The sequence below is a fragment of the Trichomycterus rosablanca genome, chromosome 16 (assembly GCF_030014385.1).
Source record: "Trichomycterus rosablanca isolate fTriRos1 chromosome 16, fTriRos1.hap1, whole genome shotgun sequence".
In the NCBI taxonomy this organism is placed as follows: domain Eukaryota; kingdom Metazoa; phylum Chordata; class Actinopteri; order Siluriformes; family Trichomycteridae; genus Trichomycterus; species Trichomycterus rosablanca.
Window position 1 is genome coordinate 5,433,449 of NC_086003.1, and position 17,664 is coordinate 5,451,112.

Sequence of the window (17,664 nt, forward strand, 5' to 3'; positions counted from 1 at the left end):
CTAAATCCGGACTATAAGTGTCTCTCTCAGTCTCTCAGACACGACCAGTTACTACTCCTCCCACCCTCAATGCTTCCAACCAAAATATAAAAGTGAGGAAACTTTTTGAAGATCCCTCGTATATTTGAAAAAATAATTAGTGAGTTTAGGGTCTCCTCTTTGCTAACAGGTGTACAAAATTAGTATATGCTTTCAGGGAAGTTTGGGGAATGCCCTTTTATATTCCAGCATGACTATTCATCTCTGTACACAGTTTTGACCAGTTTGGTGGGAAGGAACTTCAGCAGTCTGCAGCAGAGCAGAGCTCTGACCTTAAGACCTTTGGGATAAATTTAAATGCTGATTGAAAGCCAGATCTTCTTGTCCAACATCAAAGCTTGACCACACAAATGCTCTTCTGATTAAATGGTCAGAACTGTTCACAGTGTAAAGCCTTAACAAGGGAGTTGAGGCACCCATCATAACTTGTGACTCGAGAGCACTGAAGTTATAGCAAACAAGTGGCACAAGAACTGGCAAAATAAAATACAACAATACAACATCTAGCATTCTTTGCAGGTATACAGTTACAGTTACCGCAGTTGTAGCCTAGTGGTTAGGGTACTGGACCAGTAATCAAAGGGTTGCTAGTTCAAGCCCCACCACTGCCAGGTTGCCACTGTTGGGCCCTTGAGCAAGACTCTTAACCCTCAATTGCTTGGACAATATACTGTCACAGTACTGTAAGTCGCTTTGGATAAAAGCATCTGCTAAATGCTGTAAATGTAACTGTAGGCCACCTGTAGCATGTACCTCACTACTCACGAGTTTGAACCCCAACTCTGCTACCGGCAGGCCGGTTATTTTGTCATATATACATATGCAGGTGTACAGTACAATGAAATTTAGGTCAGAGCGCAGGGTCAGCCATTGTACTGCACCCCTGGAGCAGAGAGGGCCCAACAGTGGCTGCATGGCAGAGCTGGGATTCAAACTCTCAACATTTTAACTGATAGTCCAATGCTCTACCCACTAGGCTACCAGTGTCTGGTGCGTGATACGAATCTCAATATGAGCTCACCTCACAGGTGAAAAGAAGCGGTTTGCTACAGCACTCACTTCGGAGGGTGTGTGTTGGTGCAACCCTCCTCGGTCAGGCCCAATCACACCGTAATGCGATTGGGTAATAAAGACTGTGGTGCATCAGTCATCAGTTCTGTGGGCATGTTATTTTTGCACTCTCATGTTAAGTGGCGTCCATCCCTGTGAGTGACCTTCCACTTCCACCCACTGTTTCTCTTTGCTGATGCTGTTTGTCCATGTTTGACTTACACCGCCATGACATTTGAGACCGTTCCCCTTAAAACATTACATCCAGTGTTTGTAAATGATTTACCTACAATCTGGCAACCGTTATTCGGCCTTTTCGGAATTCTGTTATTTGACTTCTGTCGTTGTGAAATCTCGCGTATCAGAGTAAACGTTTTTGAAGCTATAAATGCTGTTCATTGGTTGTTACGCCAGTAGAAGCAGCCGTGCAGCTGTGTTTGTGATCTTGCTGTTTTTTCATATGCTGATTTGCTTCTAAGGCTTTTCTGTAGAGGGGCCCCAAGTATCTAGCATAAATTAAAATAGCTCTCCCTCCTAAAGTCCTACAAACGCCTCCTATAATCTTACTGTTAAAAGATTTACACTGATTAACCATAACATTAAAACACTCACTGTCCATTTTATCAGCTCCACTTACCATATAGAAGCACTTTGTAGTTCCACAATTACTGACTGTAGTCCATCTGTTTCTCTGCATGCTTTGTTAGCCCCCTTTCATGCTGTTCTTCAATGGTCATGACCCCCACACGCCCCCCACAGAGCAGGTATTATTTAGGTGGTAGATCATTCTCAGCAGTGCAGTTACACTGACATGGTGGTGGTGTGTTAGTGTGTGTTGTGCTGGTATGAGTGGATCAGACACAGCAGTGCTGATGGAATTTTTAAACACCTCACTGTCACTGCTGGACTGAGAATAGTCCACCAACCAAAAACATCCAGCCAACAGCGCCCCGTGGGCAGCGTCCTGTGACCACTGATGAAGGTCTAGAAGATGACCAACTCAAACAGCAGCAATAGATGAGCGATCGTCTCTGACTTTACATCTACAAGGTGGACCAACTAGGTAGGAGTGTCTAATAGAGTGGACAGTGAGTGGACACGGTATTTAAAAACTCCAGCAGCGCTGCTGTGTCTGATCCACTCATACCAGCACAACACACACTAACACACCACCACCATGTCAGTGTCACTGCAGTGCTGAGAATGATCCACCACCTAAATAATACCTGCTCTGTGGTGGTCCTGATAATTGAAGAACAGCACGAAAGGGGGCTAACAAAGCATGCAGAGAAACAGATGGACTACAGTCAGTAATTGTAGAACTACAAAGTGCTTCTATATGGTAAGTGGAGCTGATAAAATAGACAGTGAGTGTAGAAACAAGGAGGTGGTTTTAATGTTATGGCTGATCGGTGTATAACTGCATTCGGAAGCAAACACGCCATCATCGTCGTTCAGGGCGCATGTGAATTCTGCGTGTGATGTATTGATTTTGGAACTGTGTGACTATGGGACAGCGCTCATGTAAATATAAGACAGAAATATTGGATCTGAGTAAAAGGTCTGGATTGAGTAATAATGTTGTACAAACATAAGTTAGCAGATCTGCTCTCAATTCCCTTCACATGGTTCTTAGTAGTGAGAAATACATCAGCAAATTTAACAGAAGCACCTCGTAGTTTCATTATTACTAATATTTTACCTTCCGCTCCAATGTATCGTTTACTGACATTATTTCAAGTTTGGATGCACCTAAACAGCAGCACTTTTTTCTTTTGTTGTCCTCAACTGCTAACATGTATATAAAATCAATAATATCAAATATGTTTCTTTATTTGTTTCAACTCGGTTGGGGAAGTCCCAGGTCTGTTTCAGCATGACTGTGCTCTTGTGCCCGACACAAGCCCATAAAGATGTGCTTTCACGACTTTGGTTTGGAGGAACTTCAATCGTCTTCACAGAGCTCTAAACTCAACCCCAATTGAGTGATGATTGCAATCCAGGCCTGCTTGTTCAACACCAGTGCCTAACCTTACTTACAAAATGCACTTCTTTTGACCTAATGAGCACAAATTCCCGCAGACACACTTGTGTCCATCTTGTAGAATGTATCCCAGAAGAGTAAAGGGTGCAAAGGATGTTCAACAAGCCTACAGTCAGATGTCCATTTACTTTTGAACCTAAAGTGCACGTAGCGCAGAAGGGGCTTGACAGTACACTATATGTTTTGGTATGTTTTCATACTTAAAAAGCAAATGGACATTTAGATACTGGACATTAAAGGACAGGACTGGACAGGACAGATTATAAAACTTGAGATCTATATCTGAGCACAATGAACCTTTTATTTCTTTAGTTCATCTAATTTATTGGTATTTTCAATCAATTATTTGCAAATCAAACTAGGAAAGAAACAGAAAAATCTAGTCCCTCTTGTTTAATTATTAACTGACCACTAAAAATCGATGTAATAACAGTCTCACAGGGCTGGACGTGGACTCAAAACAAGAATATGGAGTCACATGGAGTTCTTCTTTGATACATGTCCATTCACCAACTGCTTCTTTACACTTACAAGCAGTGGATTCTCACAGAGAGCCACGGTTCGAATTATACACGGGATTGAGTGGCTCTGACCTTCCTAATTAATACTTGGACCCTCCAAAAAGATATAAAAACAACAGTTTGGGATGAAAAAAGTGTCTTTAGTTAGCTAAACTTTAACTTCAGGCAAAACTGTAGACCCTCTAATTGTCAATGAATAATATGCAATCTTCAGAAAGCCATACAGGGTACAGAGAGACACGCTATGCCTCATGTTATCCTCCACTAATCGGGCTGGCGGCTTGCCTTGACAACAACCTTTTCCATACCGAGTACAGCCGACTATGTCTGTTGAACTCCCTGAGCTTCCATTACTTTTACATACATGGTCCCATATGTAAAATTTTTATTACTGGATAGTAACAATTACATAAACAACACGACACTTACTGCTTTTATTAAAGTGTTATTATTAAATAATTCCAGTCATATTAGTTTAATTGTCACAGTGTTGTGTTAGAATTCAGTGCAGTTTGCACAAGTATTTAGATCTGTGGTTTTGGTACACCAAATTGTGGTCAAGAGCATCCTGTTTGCATTAATTGTACAATAAATGTGTCTTGAACTTACTAGAGTCCTCCTTTTGAGTTGACTGGACCTTGGTTTATATGGGCCCACAATTTACATTACATTGAAACAACAAAAACCAAACCAAGGACAAAAACCAAGTCCAAGGGACCGCCTGACATAGAAATAGATCAGGACAAGGCTATTAAACAATATCTAAGATTTTAAGTGTCCCCAGGACAATAATTGCCTCAGTTATTTTGAAATGGAATAGACATGGCACAACCTTGAGCTTTCCTTCCTTACATGGAGGAAAGAAAGATCCCAAGGGTCACTCTACAATATCCAAAAATCCAGTGCTGAGAAGAGAATCTTTAGGAAAGACAACCACATCTGCAGCACTCCATAAATAAGGGCTTTGGCAGAGTGGCAAAACAGAAGCCTGCTTGGGGCTTGCAAAATGTAAAGGAAAAAGATTCTCTGGTTTGATAAGACTGGCTGGTAAGAATTGAGGGACGGAAAAATGCAACTAAATACAGGAACATTTCATCCAGAATGCACACAAAACCAGACAAGCATAACTTCTAACAAGACAATGACCCAAAGCATACAGCCAAAACAACACTGAAATAACTTCAGGGCAAGTCTCTGTATGTCTCTGAGTGGCCCAGTCAACGCCCAGACTTAAACCCAACCAAACGTCCGTGGAGAGACTGAAAGTGGCAGTCCCACAGAGAATTTGCAATGAAAATGGGACAAACAGTCAAATCCAGGTGTTTAAGCATTGAAGAGCAGTATAATGGAAAACTTTTAGCTTTAATTGCTGAATAAAGGGTCTGGATACTTAGATGTGAAAAGCTAATTTCAGCTACAAACTCTACAAATGTTCTGTTGTTGTAATTGTGGGTAATTAAGTGTATATTAATGATTAATAACAGCAGTTATAACCATTTAAAATAAAATCCATAAAACAACAAAGTAAACAAAAGGCAAGGGGTTTGAATTGTTTGTACACTGGTCCACTGAATTGTTGTCACTTGTTGCATTTAATTAATTTGAAAACATTATCAAATAATCATTAAACAGTTTAATAATAATATTGTATTGTTTAATTTAAAAACATTAATTTAATAAAGTGATTAAATATTTTATTAAATATGTAATATATATATAAATATTTTTATTTTATTTAAATTACTTTTAATTATGTTTTTATAAGCCCTTATGTAAAATAATGTATGACGGGCTCTATGATATAGCTGCTCAATCTTGACCCAGAATAGAGAATTCGTTTTATTTTCTATTCTTTTTAATAACAACATTAATCAAACTCAGGGGGGAAAATCAAATATTATAAAAAATAAAGATCATGTACTTTATGTTCTGATGAATGCATTTGTAGATTATATAGGTTTATAGGTCATTTATAACTATAATTTATCTTTAATATAGGACGTATTATATTGTAAGAAATATAATTTTGTATGTTTGTATATGTTAATGAAGTACAAAATAAGTTGGTATATTAAAAAAATTTACATTTAAAATTATTATATATATATATATATATATATATATATATATATATATATATATATATATATATATTATATTATATTATATAATATATTATATTAATATAATATATTAATTTTAAATGTTAATTTAAATTTTTTATTTTTTAACCCTAACCCTATATTAAAATATTTTATATATTTTAAATGTTAATTTTTCAAATATATAATATATATATATAAAGTTAGCCTTTATATTTTGTAAGAAATATAATTTTGTATGTTTGTATGTTTGTATATGTTAATGAAGTACCAAACCAGTTGGTATATTAAAAAAATTAACATTTAAAATTAACACACACACACACACACACATATATATATATATTTTTAATATATTAATTTTATATTTCAATTTAAATTTTTTAACCCTATCCCTAACCCTATATTAAAATATTTTATATATTTTAAATGTTAATTTTTCATATATATATACACATTTTAAATGTTAATTTTTTATTTTTTAACCCTAACCCTAACCTACCCCTAATATATATATATACAGTAAATAAATGTTAAAAGCTTTTTCACTTTTATTATTAAACAACATACAGATAATGCTAACGTACATACTATTTTGTGAATGTTCGGCTATTTAACAGTTAAAAAGCTGTATAAAGTGTGTGCAAGTGTTTAATTAAAAATAAAAACTTACCTTTTTAATTTTGTTCTCGATCATTCTGCTGAAAATTCCAGCTGCAAAGAGGCTAAAGCCCCCAATGATCAGCAGTGCACCAATTACCAAGGTGGCATAAATACAACCAGGCTTACAGCTCATGATTAAAAAGAAAATATAAACTTTAAAAGAGTAAATAAAAAATCCTAGACAATCAGAACAGTTTGTGTTCCTAGAAACAGCAGCAGAACTCCACTGAGAACTTCCCTCAGTCTGAACCCACGTGTTTACTCAAGTTCACTTTACTGATCCGCCCTCCAGAAGCACTGAAATCATTCACTCAGGACCTGAAATGTTTCTCTTTAAATCAGGACTTTACTCATCGAGTTCATGTGTTTGAGTTCATTAGTTTGAGGGTTCAGGACTTTAGGAGTTCAGAAGTGTTTCTGAATTATCAGTCTCGCTGAGCGGTTGCTATGAATGAATGTGGTGGGTGGAGAAAAGGGCGCTACTCTGACGTAAAGTTGCCAGATATTTAACAAAAAGAGTTGGATGGATCGACATTCAGCTGAAGTCATTTTCTAAAGTACTTTACTTAAATTAGCATATTTTTTCTTCTTTATGAACAATAGTCTCTTGATAAAGCAGCTCCTGGATTGGCTCATTTGTTTGATAGCATTACATTTCGACAGAATATTATGAGGGATTTAACCAAATTAGCCTGGACCAGTGTTTTTTCAGATGTTTTTCCTAAGCATTTATTTGATACACTTGCCAAAATCTCACTACTTTAACAACTACACAATATGGCCAAAAGTATTAGCCTAGTGGGTAGAGCTTTGGGATATCAACTCAAAGGTTGAGAGTTCGAATCCCAGCTCTGGCATGCAGCCACTGTTGGGCCCTTGAGCAAGGCCCTTAACCCTCTCTGCTCCAGGCGTGCCGTATGATGGCTGACCCTGCGCTCTGACCGCAGCTTTCAAAAGAGCTGGGATATGCAAAGAATGAATGTTGTTGTGGTGTAGATGTGTATATGTATATATGACAAATAAAGTTCCATTCTATCTATCTAATTATTGAGTCCAGGCGGTTCAACCACACCCAAGTTCTCACATAAAACAGAAAAATACAAAAAGAAAATATATTTATGATGTTTTATGATAGTATATATCATAGAGCAATCTGAGATGGCATATATGAATGTATGACTTTAAAACTAATAACTTTTGATGAGTATGAGAAATAAACATTAAATGCAGGGTGGAAGGCCCTTGTTATCAGTTTTACTGCAGTTTCCAATGCAAAAAAGAAACAAAGCACTTTATTTTATTTTCTGTCTAAATGGAATACCTGAAAAACTCTCCGTGTATTTTCAGGTGTAAATGTTAACACATTTAAACATTTAAGGTAATAAAACACATCCATAAGTGCAGGGTGATTTTTTCACCAGGAGCACAAAAGGGGATTAGGAGTCGTCAATCTGGCAACACCAAACAAAGGGTGAGTGTGAGAAGGGTACCCCTGTGCAGATTTGAAGCTGCTCTGCAAGGTCACACACACACACACACACACACACACACTGTTCTCAAGTGTAAACCCTGCCCCCACACACACACACACACACACACCACACAAACTAATGTTGGAATTTTCTAGTTTGATCCACAGTGTTCAATCAGTCTGGACCAACATGCAACACATTTGTGTTCAACTACGTTCAATTGTTTATTAGGACAGTCAGAATGATTTATGAACCAGTGCTTTTAAGAAAATGGTTTTAAAGTATTTAAACCCACTGCTGACTGAGGTTTAGTTTAATATGTGTGTGTTCATAAAGAATGCAGATAAAAAATACAAGTGGTAGACGAAATGATGGCAACACCACATTACAAAGAAGCTTTTTAGGTTTATTAGATTGGATTTATTACCAATTACTAGCATATATCAACAATATAAGCTCTGAAAGTTTGCTTCTGTAAGATTTTAGTTGCATGAGGCAACTATTGAGTTCCAAAGAAGCCAAATAAGGATGTCTGATTTGCAAATGCATTGGTCACCATAACTGTTCTAATGCAAACTATTGTAATAGCCATGGCAGCATATGTTACACAAAGCAAACAATGATGCTAATAGAGATACACTTAAGGATGGTTACTGAATCCCCCAGAAGTACAATCAGAAGTACAATGTGCTGCTATTCCAGAGCACAAAGACATACATTGATGTAAATACCACAAAACTGGACTCCTGAGCAATAAAACGTCATGCAGTCTGATAAACAGTGCTCAATATATTTCCAACACTTGACTAAATTTACATTTAGAGATAGGTAAAGAATGTTTGTAGCCCACAGTGTTTAGCGGCCACAAGGATTCATGATGGCTTGGGCTACCATCTAATAAAATCATTGGGTCAAATTATTGCTTGTTCCTGGTGATGTACACCAATCAGCCACAACATTAAAACCACCTCCTTGTTTCTACACTCACTGTCCATTTTATCAGCTCCACTTACCATATAGGAGCACTTTGTAGATCTACAATTACTGACTGTAGTCCATCTGTTTCCCTACATATCTCTTTAGCTTGCTTTTACCATGTTCTTCATTGGTCAGGACCCCCACAGGACCCACCACAGAGCAGGTATTATTTGGGTGGTGGATCGTTCTCAGCACTGCAGTGACACTGACATGGTGGTGGTGTGTTAGTGTGTGTTGTGCTGGTATAAATGGATCAGACACAGCAGTGCTGCTGGAGTTTTTAAACACCGTGTCCACTCACTGTCCACTCTATTAGACACTCCTACCTAGTTGATCCACCTTGTAGATGTGAAGTCAGAGACGATCACTCATCTATTGCTGCTGTTTGAGTTGGTCATCTTCTAGACCTTCATCAGTGGTCACAGGATGCTGCCCACGGGGCGCTGTTGGCTGGATTTTTGGTTGGTGGACTATTCTCAGTCCAGCAGGGACAGTGCGGTGTTTAAAAACTCCATCAGCGCTGCTGTGTCTGATCCACTCATACCAGCACAACACACACTAACACACCACCACCGTGTCAGTGTCACTGCAGTGCTGAGAAAGACCCACCACCCAAATAATACCTGCTCTGTGGTGGTCCTGACCATTGAAGAACAGCATGAAAGGGGGCTAGCAAAGCATGCAGAGAAACAGATGGACTACAGTCAGTAATTGTAGAACTACAAAGTGCTTTCATATGGTAAGTGAAGCTGATAACACGGACAGTGTGTGTAGAAACAAGGAGGTGGTTTTAATGTTATGGCTGATCGGTGAATTTAGATTTCATAATGATAATGGCCCAAAATGCAAGACGTGTTCAGGAGTGGTTCGATGAACAGCAAGATAAAGTTTAGATCAGTTTATGGACCACACAATCACCAGATGACCACATTATCAAAGCTTTACGAGACGCTTTGGAGTGCAGACTATAAAGTAGGGCAGACTATGAGGACTATAAAGTCTGCACTAAATCATTTAGTCTTCAAGGAACGGATGTTTTTTCTAAGAAAATGTTCCATCATTCCACCACTAAAATTTGGGACTTGTGTAATGCTTTCACAAGGCTTACAGCTGGTCTGGAGGCAAGGACTGGCCCTGGTCCTTCTTTGCTGTTTCTTAGGTTGTAATTTAGTGGTTTTTCCCTTTGCAATTTCCCTTTAGGGATCAATAAAGTATTAATCAATCAATGAATCATTAAGTTGTAATAACTGGTCAATGATTTTTTAATTGTTTGAAGAAATATTAGGTCTGAGAACCTTAATACGCATTTAATCTGTATGCAAATACAAGACTCTAAATGAATGTTAATGAGTATTTTAATTGGAACATCCCAATGTTCCAATTAAACACACACACACACACACACATTCTCCTGCATCTTGTAGTATTAGACCTGGCAAATAACATCCACCAATTTGATTGTGTCCTAGCTGTTAATGCTCTTTGGAAGTGTATGGCATGCATTTAGACTTGGCCTTTTATCTTTAGCTGCTCGGTGAACTAGCCAACTTCAGAACTGCCAGATTCCCAGTCCAAGGCATCTAAAGAACTGGAAAAGCTGGTTGCTAGGAGCTGGCAAGCTGATGCCTACTCACATAGGTCAAACAAATTAGATGTTATTAGAATATTAGTACTCTTCGTTTGCATTAGATATCCTCAATGATTAATAAAACATGTTATCATTATGTATGATTTGTATACAAGCTAAAGAAACACACGACATAAAACCATCTGTTTATTTATACCAGAGGGTAAATTGAAGGTGGACGGAGATTCCTGGGAGTGACTTCCAAACCCACACATATAAAAACCTGCTTGTGTCTGAAAATGTGAAACAGTATCACGCTTCCTATCGAGAACAAAACAACAAATCAGACCTGAACACTGGGGGGAATCTAGTTCAGTCTAGTTCTCAGAGAGGAAAAGATGAAGAGAAACTGGGAGGGAGGACACAAAGCATGAAGGAATGAAGGATCAGGGTCACCAGAGTTAATACAACCCAGTTCTTCTCGAGGGCCATCAGGACAAGGTGTGGATCTGTGGAGAACTTTTGTGTGAACACACCCCACAGTGGAAATGCTTATTTATTAAAAATGTATTAATTTTGAGTCTAAGCCACTGGGAAACACTGATTACAAGGTGGAAATACACCCTGGACAGGGAGCTAATCTGTAGCAGAGCATCGCACATTCACTTATAAACTTTACTTATAAATATAGCATTAAAATATAATATCAGGTTTGCACATGCTCACTCACTCACTTTCTTAACCGCTTATCCAATTAGGGTCGCGAGGGGGTGCTGGAGCCTATCCCAGCTTTCCTGGCAGACACACATACACACACACACACACACACACACACACACACACACACACACACACCTATTCACCTATAGGGCAATTCAGTGTCTCCAATTTACCTGACTGCATGTTTTTGGACTGTGGGAGGAAATCGGAGCTCCCGGAGGAAACCCACACAGATACGGCAAGAACATGCAAACTCCACACAGAAAGGACTTTCTTGCTGTGAGGTGACAGTGCCCCGTTTGCACATGCTACATTTTATATTCAATTGATTATGTCTCATGTTACATTTAGCAAGTACATAGTAATTATGAATTAAATGTGCAGATAGAGGATGTGTAGACTAAAAAATCTAAAGTAAATCAGGGGTGTCCAAACCTTTTAAATGAACCTGCACTTACTTACATTAATAAACAATTAATAATAAAAATTGTGCTATCGGCTGGTCGGGTGTCTACACAGATGTAATTGGCTGTCAGTTAAAACATTATGAAGAACAATTGTCAGTAAGCTCTTAGTGCTCTTAGTCCTAAGCCCACATATGAATAAAGAGGGTTGTGTCAGGGGTATCTGTCATACAAACTGTGGCAAATCAGGTATGTGGACCAGAATGACCTGCTGTGTTAACCACCCCTAAATTAAACTCAAGTATTTTATTTTTAAGATGCAGTAGGTGTAAATAGGAGGTGACAAAAAGGTAAAAATCTCTTTATTATTCATTAATTAACGTATATGAATTGCCGCTCAGGTGGTGCAGCCACATTTGATGCTTTACCGACATAGCTGAATGTGTCAGAGGGAAGAAAGGTTGGATGGGGTACCTCCTCATTGCCGCAACTACGGTGACTCCTTCTGTGTGGTCAAGACGTCTGTTCGAGTGGTGGCAGAATACATCACAACCCAGTCTAGCGTGTTCCACAGTGTGTTACTGCTCTGTGTTGGTATCTAGCACTGGTTAGTAAAAAGAAGAACCCACTGACAACATGTCAGGCGGGCCAGCACGTATGTCATGCATAAGTGAGAGGGAATTAGTCATGTCAAAATAAGAAAAATTAAATCAGTACCTAAATACACCAATGAATCAGATGGTGGTGCATTGATCCTTATTTAACCAACGGCTTAATTCTATTAAATTACCCAGAGTTGTCATATTGCGGAGAAAAAAGGTGGGTGTGTGGATGGCACAGTGGTCTAAAGTTCTCAAGGTCTCAAGCTCATGAAATCAAATCTCAGTTATCCTATCCACCTTCTGTTTTGCACTCAGAAACAATTAGCTGTGACTATCCATACATGATGCCGCTCTCTGTGAGACCCCATCTCTAGCAGGTGAAAAAAAGCAGACGAATTACAGGTGGACATTATTACAGTGTTATAGCATATTAGGATTTAACTCTACAACTAGATGACACACCTACATGACAAGTAACTCTTTGTAAGAAGTGCCATAAAAACACCAGGATTTTACTATATGCAACCGGAACTGGAGTGCCACTAAAGATGCACTTTTACCCATTACTACACCGTGTTTACTATCCGTATCTTGTTTAATTAACACCCTCGGACCTCTGTTCTGATAAGCTATGAAAGCTCTGGCCTGTCTGATGTTTGTTTTTAAGGTGTTCTGAGAAAGCATATCACAGCACTTTTCTATTACGCAGTGTAAACAGAGTGTGTTGTCGTCATCAAGTAATCTGAACATGCCATCTACTGGTACTGACAGTATATGATGCAAACACACACACACACAGCTGATTTTCACATAGGCATGAGTTCATGCTTGGCAGGGAGATGGATTAGTCAGCTGCAGGGTGTCGTGTTACACCACAGCACTGGAGCTACCAAAAGGTAAGGACGCCCATGTGTGTGTGTGTGTGTGTGTGTGTGTGTGTGTGTTTATGACATTGAGTACACTTCAAGGCCAAGTACCTGCACCCCCCTCATAATGACTAAATGTAGGCACTATAGCAGCAGGTGTACAAATTATGCTCACAACTTTGCAGCAACAGTTTGGGGAAGGCTCTTTCCTGTTCCAGCATGACCGTTTCCTTGTGCACAAAGCAATATGATTATATTCACCTTTAAGATAAACATGAGAATAAATTAGTCCAAACCAAGTCCTTGTGGAAAGCCTTTAAAATTGCAATATTACAATCATAAATAATATTACACTGATTAATTATTAAAATTATTTATTACAATAATAATGTCAAGAAATGTTTTAGGCAGCAAGAATAAAAGCACAGAAAGGAGGGGGGTTGCAATACCTTACCAGTCTGTGAGGGTCACAGGGGTCACATTCCTAAACACTGCTGGTTTGGGAGTTTTCTGCAGTCCAACAGAGCTTCATATGGAGAACAAGAACACAAAAAAAATTATCAAAATAAATTCTGCCTTTCTTTTTCAGCTTTATGAAATTGTGTTATCAAGGATACAGTATCCAAAAAATCTGATTCAGCTTATTTAAATACTATTATGAATGCTAACAGAATATGTAAGACAGCCTGCAAATAATTATTTAATTATGGATTGTGCACATGCACTAAACATGTAAGACAGGGAAATGATTGACCAAAAATGATTCAGTCCAATGACAAAATACAATGTAGAAATACGTTTTATGGCCAGATGGTTCTTTACGCTCATTCTGATTTTCAAAATCAGGTTATTTAGCTACACCCACTAACAGGTGTAAAAATCTATTATATTTAAGTTATATTACAATTATATCACCAGAGCTGACATTTCAAACTCGTCGGTTCGAAACTTAGCTCTGCCATCCGGCTACATGAACCGCTACATGAACAATGATTGGCTTGTTGTTCATACAGGGTGGGAAGCCGGATAGGGACTCCTCATAACTGACACAATTACGACCTCTGCTGGCTGGCTGATGGCGTCTGCACAGAGTCGAGGAATGATGCGTTGATCAGGGTGTGGCTCTCGGTACACAAAACTGATCCACATATGAACTTGCCTCGTGCAGGTGAAAAATGCAGTCGGCTACTGCACACGTGTCGGAGGGGGCGTGTCAGTCTCGCTCTCCTCAATCAGGAGTTGAGATCAGCATTAGTAGAGAGGAAGCGTAATGCAATCAGGTAATTGGATACGACTAGATTGGGAGGAAAATTGGGAAAAATGCATTAAATTAAATTAATACATTAAATTAAAAAAATTTATTACAACCCCAAACCAGAAAAAGTTGGGACAGTATGAAAAATACAAAACTGCCCCCATCCTAACTTCTTTTGGAATGTGTTGCAGGCCTGAAATAAAGGAATGGACATACTGTATATTAACAAGTTAAATTAATTTGACAAGACAAAACATGAATCATCTTGGGTTCATACTGTCTGCAATGATATCAAGTCAAATCAACTGTCCTAACTTTTTCTGATTTGGGGTTGGACATGTTTCCAGTTTTGACCCCTTCTTGTTTCAGCATGACTGCGCCTGGGTGCACAAAACGAGGCTCATAATGACATGGGTTGTTGAGTTTGGTGTGACCTCAACCCTGCTGATTACTTTTAGATTGAACTTCACCTTATAAAGGATCTTTCAGCTCATCAGGGACACATTTTCACAGACACACCTTAAAATCTCATGATCAGAACTTCCCATAAGAGTGAAGGCTATTTTAGTTGTAATAATAATAATAATAATACATTTTATTTATATAGCGCTTTTCAAGATACTCAAAGACGCTTTACATAAGACAAATAATCAAAACAAATACGTACATACACCATACAAATCATAGTACAAAATCAAAATAGTACATCAACATCAAGAATAATTAAGATAAAAACAAAGAGAGCAGCATAAGACAGTTCATTAAAAATTAGCTAAATTATGAGAGAGAACAACAAATATAGAACAATTTCTTAAAATTAGACAGAAACAGGACAGATTTACATGCAATCAGGAAACTGAAAACTTTACAAGTTTTAGGATCTAGGACTTCACATTTCTGTCGTGATCTAAGTATAAAAACTATTAAAAAGAATAGCAAAAATAAAAGCATTTATTTTGTGTTGTTACAAGTTAAATGCCACTCTGAATAGATGAGTTTTGAGAAGTGACTTGAATTTGGACAGGTCAGGACAATCTCGTAGGTGTTTGGGGAGAGCATTCCATAAAGATGGAGCAGCTATGGAAAAGGCCCTGTCACCCCAGGTCCGGTGCTTGGTCCTAGAGGGTATGGACAGTAGGTTAGCCTCAGAAGAGCGAAGGCTACGGGAGGGAATGTGCTGATGGAGCAGGTCGGTGAGGTAGGATGGGGCCTGATTATGGAGAGCTTTGTGAGTGAATAGAAGAATTTTGAATTGAATGCGTTGAGCAACGGGAAGCCAATGAAGTTTTTGTAGAACAGGTGTAATATGATCACGGGAGCGAGTATGAGTAAGGAGGCGAGCAGCTGAATTCTGGATATACTGAAGTTTTTTTAGGATTTTGTTAGATGTACCATAAAGGATGCTATTGCAATAATCAATTCTGGATGTAATAAAAGCATGAATCAAGGTTTCGGCGGCAGAAAAGGAGAGTGATGGACGTAGACGTGCTATGTTTTTTAGATGAAAGAAAGCAGTTTTGGTGATGTGATTTACATGGCGGTCAAAAGAGAGGTTGCTATCAAAAATTACACCAAGATTTCGGATGTTAGAAGACGGAGACAAAGTGTCATTATCAATGGTAATTTGAAAATTTTTTGTGGTTTTTGCCAGGGTTGTAGGACCTACGATGATCATATCTGATTTTTCACAGTTTAATTTGAGGAAATTAGCTTTCATCCACAATTTCATTTCAGTGATGCAATTTGTCAGAGTGGAGTGAAGTTCAGTATTAATGGATTTGGAGGAGATGTAAAGCTGAATATCATCAGCATAGCAGTGGAAATGTAAACCATGCCGACGTATGATGTCACCAAGGGGGAGCATATAAAGAATAAACAAAAGGGGACCTAACACTGAGCCTTGGGGAACGCCTTGGGACAGTGGAGCAATGGCAGAACTACAATTGTTGATATTAACAAACTGTTGTCTGTTTATGAGATATGACCTTAACCACAAAAGGGCAGTACCAGTGATGTTGACAGAGGATTCAAGGCGGGACAGAAGAATGGAGTGATTAATGGTGTCAAAAGCTGCAGTAAGATCAAGGAGGACGAGAATATTAATTTGTCCAGAGTCTGAGGAAAGAAGAAGGTCATTTGTGACTTTGAGGAGGGCTGACTCAGTGCTGTGCTGGGGGCGGAAACCAGACTGAAATGATTCAAATAGATTATTGGAATTTAGGTGATCTTTGAGCTGTGAGGCAACAACACGTTCCAGTATTTTCGACAGAAATGGAAGATTGGAAATGGGCCGAAAGTTACTCATAATGTTAGAGTCAAGTCCAGGTATGGACTCCATGTCAATGCTCATGGATTTGAAACTTATTGTCAGGTGTCCACATAGTCTGTATGGTTGTGTAAGTTCTTGAGGTTAGATTTGGAGTGGGTGGGGTATATAAGTATGTGCCATTTGATATTCAGGATCCTACAAATGCTCATTGTGGTTGTTGGGAAAAGTGAGAAGTGAAAAGTGTATGCCATCTGGTAAACTGTTATATCACTGCTGCCTTGGTTATATTGGGACTACATGGTCTAAACTGCCAAAAATAAACAATTTAACCAAACTTGTAATTTAAGGAGGGAGTGGGGACTCTAAGTAATGGATGTCAGAAGAGCTTGAACCTTCACCAAGTCAACAGAGCTTCAGTAATCGCAATGAATGTAAGGTTTATAATTAAATACAATTTAGTTAATTGGGGCACAGCAATCCAATAGACTAGCCAACCACCACTAGGACTTTAGCGGTCATGTCTGTGGGTGAGGATTTGCTTCCTTGCCGCTGCAACAGTGACTCCCACAGCATATGCTGATACTTTATGTATAAATCTTGGCCAAGAAGAAAGCTGGCTAGGATGCATCCAATCATACCGGTAACTTTACACCGTCCAACTGCTTCATCCACTTGGGAGTGTGTCTTAGTCGGTGGCTCTTTTTGGCCAGCAAGGGCTTCCTGTAGCAGGCAGAGGTTACCAGGATACCCAGGGAAATGAAGCATGTAAAAATTGGGTGCAAAAAATGATTACTTGGTTGATTCAGTAATTAAGTGTTAAAAGCAAATATTTTGGGTCACTTTTTTGAACTTCAATAACTAAAAGATCAAGACAAAGAGTCAGAAATGTGCAAAAAAAAAAAAAAAAAAAGGAAAAAAGAAAGCAAACACTTTATTGACAAACTATCAGTTGCACAAACGTTCCTACAAAGATCTTGGCACACACACGTCCACAATAAAACCCTTTTTTTTCCCTCCATTTTGATTCGATTAAAGGTCTCGTTGGATACGTGGCCTCGTCCTAATTTCCCGGGTAAAGTGTTCCTATTCGCGCCATCGCCGGTAAACTTTGC

The 17,664-nt window shown here is 38.5% G+C and overlaps 1 protein-coding gene across 1 annotated transcript in view; it reads right to left on the reverse strand.

Annotated features, from left to right (window-relative positions):
* The window catches only part of scarb2b (scavenger receptor class B, member 2b), a 40,641-nt gene extending 33,850 nt beyond the window's left edge, over positions 1-6,791 (reverse strand). Inside the window, exon 1 of the mRNA XM_063011973.1 lies at positions 6,430-6,791. Within this exon, the coding sequence (XP_062868043.1) occupies positions 6,430-6,552 (123 nt within the window). The 5' untranslated portion in view covers positions 6,553-6,791. The remainder of the gene's footprint in view (positions 1-6,429) is intronic.
* Positions 6,792-17,664: the final 10,873 nt, after the last annotated feature.